Source organism: Pocillopora damicornis, chromosome 1 (assembly GCF_964200805.1).
Source record: "Pocillopora damicornis chromosome 1, jaPocDami1.2, whole genome shotgun sequence".
Lineage (NCBI taxonomy): Eukaryota > Metazoa > Cnidaria > Anthozoa > Scleractinia > Pocilloporidae > Pocillopora > Pocillopora damicornis.
In genome coordinates this window covers 15,813,950-15,821,449 of record NC_142670.1, presented here as the reverse complement: position 1 = coordinate 15,821,449, position 7,500 = coordinate 15,813,950, and the positions used below count along the sequence as shown (strand labels likewise).

General features: G+C 34.8%; 1 protein-coding gene and 1 long non-coding RNA gene across 2 annotated transcripts in view; both read left to right on the top strand.

Moving 5' to 3' along the window:
- Positions 1–4,573, top strand: part of LOC149052296 (NADH dehydrogenase [ubiquinone] 1 alpha subcomplex assembly factor 8-like) — a 4,960-nt gene extending 387 nt beyond the window's left edge. The window contains exons 1-3 of the mRNA XM_089192352.1: positions 1–175; positions 2,225–2,323; positions 4,070–4,573. The exon at positions 1–175 is cut by the window's left edge and continues 387 nt beyond it. Coding sequence (XP_089048478.1) covers positions 104–175; positions 2,225–2,323; positions 4,070–4,090 — 192 coding nt within the window. The 5' untranslated portion in view covers positions 1–103 and the 3' untranslated portion in view covers positions 4,091–4,573. The remainder of the gene's footprint in view (positions 176–2,224; positions 2,324–4,069) is intronic.
- A 1,331-nt stretch (positions 4,574–5,904) lies between these two features.
- On the top strand, positions 5,905–6,858 carry LOC149052295 (uncharacterized). The gene is made up of 2 exons (XR_016182578.1): positions 5,905–6,164; positions 6,426–6,858. It is a non-coding gene; the product is annotated as an uncharacterized LOC149052295 (long non-coding RNA).
- The last annotated feature ends 642 nt before the right edge of the window (positions 6,859–7,500 follow it).

Below are 7,500 nucleotides of genomic sequence, written 5' to 3'. Positions count from 1 at the left end.
TCATTTCCGCTTTGTAACCAAGTTGAGCCAACCACTTAGTACCAAGGATATATCGCGCTCTTAAAGATGGCGGATAAGGCTAAACGAAGATTTACCTGAAATAATGAGCTTAATGGGAAAAGATTACAGAAGAATCTCGGGCTTAGCGAAGCCTCTTGTGGAATGCAAAACAGAGGTGAGAGTTTACTAGGCACATTGTGTTCACTACGCCTTGGTAGTACGGGTAGTTAACGCAAGTAAGTACGTTTGAACAAAGTCAAGTTCAAGATTGCACAAGACTTGGCTATAAAATGCCGGTACATGTAGCTGCAAGGGGTTGTGGCTACCGACTTTTCCGGTTTATAAGCAGATTTCTTTTTCTTAGCATTGCTCGTATTAATCTAAACAGTGACGAATTACCTAATAGGAAAATTATTTGAAACCTAGAAAAAAAAATGACATCGAACGCACGTGAGGTTTGGTTTGTTTATCTTTAATTGAGCTTACATAATGCTAAGGATTTACGTACATTTTTCTCCTCGGCAAAATAGCGATTACATGAAGTTGTTGCTTTAAATAAATTCCTCAGGACGAATTTATCTTCAGGTTATTATTTTATTATTTTTTGCCTTGTTTTGCTTTTTGTTTTGTTTCGATTTACCCTCCAGCATAATGCAATTTATGATTAAATCAATCAAATGCTGAATAGATTCTTTGTTTCCCCACTCAAATGAAACAAACAAACGTTTAGTGAAAGTCGTATTTTTTTATGACAGCTCAGCAAATGATCACAGTGTGATAAATGTGTGATAAAAGTGTCCCTAAAGATCAGCCACATGTCAGCTGTTAAAGCACAAAGGGAAGATTTGTTTGTTGCTGCACTTTGGGATCACAGAGAGTAACTTAACTGTTCAATAAGTGTCTTCTTCTGAATTTCAAATTTGGCAAAGGGTAAAATTTTGCTCCCTAATGTGAATTACTTAAAGAATGAAAAAGGAAACTATAAGAAATAAATTAAAAGCACTGTTGCTGCAAAAAATCACATTGACATACTTTATTTAAAATTTATAGATTTTTTCTATCCATTTCATTTTCATTAAGCTTTCATCAATTTTCTAATAAGCTGAGAGGTTTATATTATGAATTATATTCAGCTACCCTCTATTTACACCAAATGGAGGCTGTTATGTTTATTATCCCTCAATATTTTTCAACATGCGGGAAAATTGTTTGTGAACAGCTTACTGTCGATGGTGTGGGAGGTTTACTTTTCAGTGTCCTCTGAAATGATTTTATGGACAAAAGATACATGTTCCTTCTTCTATAACAACCACACAATTAATGCTTTCCATCTTTAATTAACCTTTTAACTCCATAAGTGACCAAGACAGAATTTCTTCTTAGAATAGTAATACATTATCAAGCAGACAAGTGGTGAGAGTTAAGAAGAATATTAATTAGGGGATTATTAGTTGATCCAAAAACAAACTCTCCAAACTAACATCACAAGAACTGTATGGGAGAGGTTATAGAGAATTACTAATGAGATCTTGGGAGTTTTAAACACAGAGTTTTCCATATTGGACATAAGGTTGGAAAATTAGGGAATATCACTTCAGGCACAGTGTTGGATATCCCCCAGTTTTCTGTCATGTAATGGGTTTAGACCGGTTGCCTACTAGCAAATAAATTTGTTGGATTATAATGGAATTTATTGATCATGAGTAATTTATTGTAAAAGTGAGGTTGCTGATGTATTTTTAGTATAATGTGTGATGTTGTGATTAAAATATGAAAAAAGAAGGGGGAAAAAACAGAGATAAACAAAGACAGAAACCAACTTAGGCCTCTGCAAAATACAAGAAACCAAATTGCTGTTTTTGCCTCTGATTGGTTGATTAGATAGTGCTAATATTTTAGCCAATCACAGACCAGTCATGGAAAAGCTTAGTTCCAATATTAGATTGTTTTAGGCCCAATTAAATTTATAGATAGCACTGTGTATGGTGAATAAAAAGATCATTACAGTGTTCAAATCTGTCCCAAATTGTCTCCTCTTAGCCAACCAGCTGAAATCTTGACCCTTTTACTTTCAAGATCCAAGAATTGACTCACTCAATTGAAAACCATACACAGTTTGTTTTAAGTATTGAGAATATGCCTGAGATTGTGTTAATGCTCAACCAAAAGGTTCTTGTCAGATATCTTATTTTCTTAATGATTATATTTTTATTCATTTTTTCAGGCCCTTCTTTATGGAAGCTGTGTGTCCCAGAACGACAACATAACCAAGCATGCCTGTGATAAGGAGTTTCAAGCACTTAAAGCCTGCACAAGACAAGCAGTAAGTTTTCTTGGAGACTGGTCAGGGTCTCATTTCTTTCTGAATTTAATTAGCTTGGATATCATGTTAGATTTTAAACCACAAACTTTAGTTATTATGACAAGATAGTCATTTGAAGATGGGCACAAAAGTGTCCTTTCAGGGAATGGGGTGATTAAAATAGAAAGGTTTGGCTTTTTCGTGCAGCACTTTCTTTGTTAGAAATGTCCATAGTTTCTTTCAGCTAGTAATTTGTTAAACACAAGGAGTTGATGACTGGCTTCAAGGGATAAAGTGAGTTTTCTTTTCCCAAGGCTCTCAAATGTTCCTTGAACTGAAGCCAAAGGCGACAATTAGGGTCAAATGAAAAATGGCTTTGGGTTGGGAGGTATAACATTGCGATTTCAAACAATTGCAAAAGTATTTGTAGTACTAATACATACTCATAAACATGTACTTTCAAACTAACTCTTACACTCTCAAATGAGTCAGCTTTAATCAAAATTAATCAGATTCAGCCTTTCATCAGTGGAAGGTTTAACTTTTCATTGTCAAATTGTTGGTGTCCTTTTTTGTTAATTTCTCTCTGATTTTAATTAACAGTCATCAACAAAAATCAGGGACTCAAGATAAATAAGAGACTACAGCAAGTCACTTAACAATAGGAATGCTGTGCTTTTTCTACTTAAATTTAAATACTTCTTACCTATAATAATGTAATAATAATCATTAGATACTGAAAAAAAATGTTTCATTCCTGATTAGTCTATTGTGAATGAATTGAAAAATAAGTTATCGAGTGCAATACAGGATTTCCATACCACTCACTGACTTGAAATTAAAACTTTTAAAGATAACTTAACAACACTAAACTCTTTAATAGTTTAAAGAAAACATTTAAATTTGATGTGTCCATCCCTGTCTACATTTTAATGAATGATCAAATCAAACAATATAATTATCTTAAGGCATTTTCCAACAGGTTGAAAATGTTTTTTTAGAAATGTGCACCAGGAAATTGGACAAAGAGTAGTATTTGTATGAGGTTTTGTTTAGAACATATCATGCATAAAAGCATATCAAACAGCTCTGACATTTCATAATTTATGGTTACTTGTTATATGTTTTGAAAGTTTTTCAAACAGCACTCCAAAGGCTGGTTCATTTAACAAAACTTTCTAAACATCACTGATGCCTTTGAATTAAGAGATGTACTTGACCTCATGTAACTGTTATGCTGTCACATACATTTCCCATCTGCTACCCTGTGCTCACATGTGTCAATTCCTGCAAGAACACACTGTTAGCTGAGGAAATCATAGAAGCACAATGATATTTTTTAATCCTTAATCTATACACAAGCATTCCCTATTGTCTGTTTTTAACCCTTTACACTCTAACATCAATATATATGCATATTCTCCACACTTTAATCTGTGTTCTGACAAGGAGAATTTGCTGAACAGTCAAAAGTTTTTTTTTTTGACAAGGAGAATTTGCTCAACAATCAAGGTATTTTTTGTCAGTGGTTTAATTTAATGGATGACATTTGCAAGGCAAAACTAGTTCGTAGTCACTATCTGGGGTTTTAGGATTAGACAAAGGTAATAATCAAATTATAGAAAAACTGGTGTGCCTGGCCTTTTTGTTTACCTTATGAGAAGATGTAAGTAAAATAGGAATTCTTATCAAATATTATCATGTAATATTTTATTTTTTTATCTCTCTTAAGTTTTCTCATTGTTTGATGATGCATTTTTGTTGCAGGCAAAGAAAATTAAAGTGTAGAGACTTGAAAAGAGAAAAAACTGCACCTATTGCAGGAAAGTTCTGAAACAAGACGTCACAGACAACCCACTCACTTTTTGCCTGGGGTAAAAATGTTACAAGAGGAGACATTTAGTCTCTGTCGGTAAATACATATATTTACAAGCCCTTTTTATAAGCCCTCGGTTAAAGGCTCATCTAACTTTAAACAAAAAAAGCATCAAATTATAAGCCCCCCCTCCCTCCCCCGATATAAGCCCCATTCTAGCTTTTCTTGTTTCTACAATACCAAAGTAGGAAAGGCCTCAGTGCTGTGACTTGGACATAGAAATTCTAATGATAGAAGAGCAAAGATGAACTTTTGAGAGAAAAGTCTGTTTTCTCAGTTTTGCTACGTACCAGTTTTCTTCATGTTGCTAGTTTTTATTCTGTGCCACCTGTATTGAAACTAATTTGATTTATTTTGACGTTTTGAATCCTAATTAAAAACGAGTAAATACAAAACGTATTTTGATCAGCACTGCACTAGCCTTCTATTCCGGTTACACGTTCCCTCGAGTATAGGCCCCTCTGTTAATAAGCCCTCCTAAAACCCCTTACGAAGTTGTATAACCCCTGAGCTTATAATTGGCAGGTTTGTTTGTGTTGTGGAACTTTGAGGATTTGCCTCAGAAGGAATTTGATTGACGTATAAAATCGAATAGAGACGTCGGCGAGTTGGTCTTCAATCCAGTACAACTTATTAGAAGTTGAACATATAGAAAAGTGAAATGTCTTTAGTGAAAAAACAATTTTGTTTTTTTTGGTATAAGGATTTCATGGTGAATAAAGCAAGGTAAACATCGCCAATTACTATAAAAGCTTCAGTCGCGAACGAGTTAAATTCTCAACGTTTCCTCTAGTAACTTAACATCGGGTCACACAATGCGTGACGGTTTCATGAATCAATCGCTTGCTTTTGCTCATGACGTGAGCTCGGGACGCCTGTGCGTAAAGATATTTACATAATTGCTGAGGCGCATTCTGCCAGCATGGGTTAACTGTGCCGCCATTGCTTATTTCTTCTTCTTCTTCTTCTTCTTCTTCCGAGTCAGTTCTCGGGTCGCCGTTAAAATTAATATTCATGTCTAATCCATATCGGGGTATTTTTTAAAATAATTGCAAGTGTCAGTTTCCTTTGAAGCCTACAAACAAAATGAGTTGCTTTCAAATTCGTGTTGTGGAGGTTCCTGACTGCATAGCAAAAACTCAAATAGCCTCCCTTTGTTAAAAATGGTTGTTCGGTTGGCTGATGAAGCCTATTTTCCTCGTGTGACAGGCATGTCACGTCGGCGAAGGATAAATTAACGCGCGCAAAATAATGCAAAGATTTGATAGCGGAAATTTGTTGCCTTTTTTTTTTTTGAATTGGTTTAGCTGGCCAAGAATAAAGACAACGACTTTTTCAGTATTAATTTCCTAAAGAACAACATAGGTTACGTTTTTCAGCTAATTGTTTTCAGGGTTTTTGTTAGGGCCGGGACACCGGGACCTTTACTCGGCTATTTTAATTTTTGTCCCGGCTATTTTCACACTCAGTTTGTACTAAAACTCCTGTGGAGACTATGGTCAGCCGACAATTTTAAATTTGAACGTAAATTACGGTAAAATAAATAAAATTTTGTATTATTTCTCTGCTTTTGGGTATGTTTCTTTGTGATAAATTTTGTGCACGTGCAGCTAATTTGGAGTTCGTGACTTGAGACGTTATGAAACAAAACAAACGCATTTATCGGCACTCTCAAAGTTCGTCTCGGGGTATCGAATAACCTCCATTCGTAAGAAAATGTGTCAAAAATAAATAGTGTTACAAAACCTGGAAGCCTCGCGAGAAAAAAAAATGCGTATTTCCGTCGCGGTTTCTCATGGTGTTGCGACAGACAACGGCAAAAATTCAGCTTGTTCCATCGCTACAGTTCAGTCTAGCATTTGCTCTCGAGAGAAAACAGTCAAACAGCAATTCTCATCTTTGTGACAACGTTACGTGACATATCTACTTTGGCGGCCTTGCACAGTACCAAATGAAGCGGAAAATTAATCAGTACTTCATTCAGAGGTAAGCTTTTTTCTTTGTAGTTATAATGTAATTAGTTTGTATGAACAGTACCTGCCGCTTCGGCGAGATCATAATATCGATAACATTGCGTTGCTATATTTAGTCTGACGTTGCTTTAAATTACCCGCAAGGGTTTTTAATTTGCCTTAAACTTTTACCTTTCTTGGTCTAACAAGTTAAGATGGACATGGTATGTTCTGTTGTTCTCCAGTTGTTTTTCATTCAACACCATTTTAATATATTCACGTGTGTAAAATTTAGAAATCAAGCATCAAGAGTGAGCTAAATGTCGACGCGTATGTTGCTGCTCTCCAGCTTGAATGCGATGAGAAAAGCCACAACATGGAAGATTCTGACTATGAATCAGACTATTTCTCTGATTAGCTATAAAGTATCAAGTATAGATAATTCATTGCTCTGAGTTGTCTTAGGTTAATCACACCATAAATGAATGCATTTCTGAGCCAAAAAATGATTATTTTAAAAGAAGAAATAAATTATCAAGGAAACTTTTTTTACTTGTGAATTTAAAACAAGAAAACACCAGTTCTTGACATATGAAGAGCATCCTGACTGCAGAAAGATACATTATGGATTATTGAAGCTGAAAAGTATGTGTTTTATATAGGAGTATTATAGATTTATACCATGTGAACTTTACAATTTTGAAAATAAATATTAAAATTGTGAAAAAGCCAAAGTTTTCATATATTTCTTAAGCATTTTGGTATGTAATCCGTACTACAAGTTGCATGTTTCATAGTAACAAATGCCATATTATATCAGCCAATATAAGACCAGAAAGTGTGCAAAAGTAGCCTCAAATGCACCCATTTGGGCCTAAAATTTTCAAATTTTCCCTACGTGGCAAGAAATGGCGGCAGAGCCGTCATTTTGGTCCCTCTTACTTTGGAAAAGGTCCCTGTTACTAAAAATCTTAACAAAAACCTTGGTTGTACGCGTGACTTAAACGCATCACGCGACTAAAATTATTGTCTTAGCTCTGAATTTATTTACAACAACGCTTAACAGCAGCTGTTAAAACCTTTACTTTTCTGTGTATTTATTCTCTGCTGCTTATGTGGATAAATGCGATCAGGCTCTGAAAGTGTAAAGGGACAATCAATATTCAGGTACTTAATGTAATAGCCTTAACCCTTAGTAGTCAATTATATTATCCTTCTTGCAGCAAAATTGTTAATTTAAAGACGGTGAGCAATTTTTTCGGTGTATCGCAAAATAACTTCATTTGCGGTACATATGTCGATTCTGTTGATGAATACGTGTTTGCTTTGCGCTCTAAGGGAATATTTATTCTTCACTATTTATCTCCGGA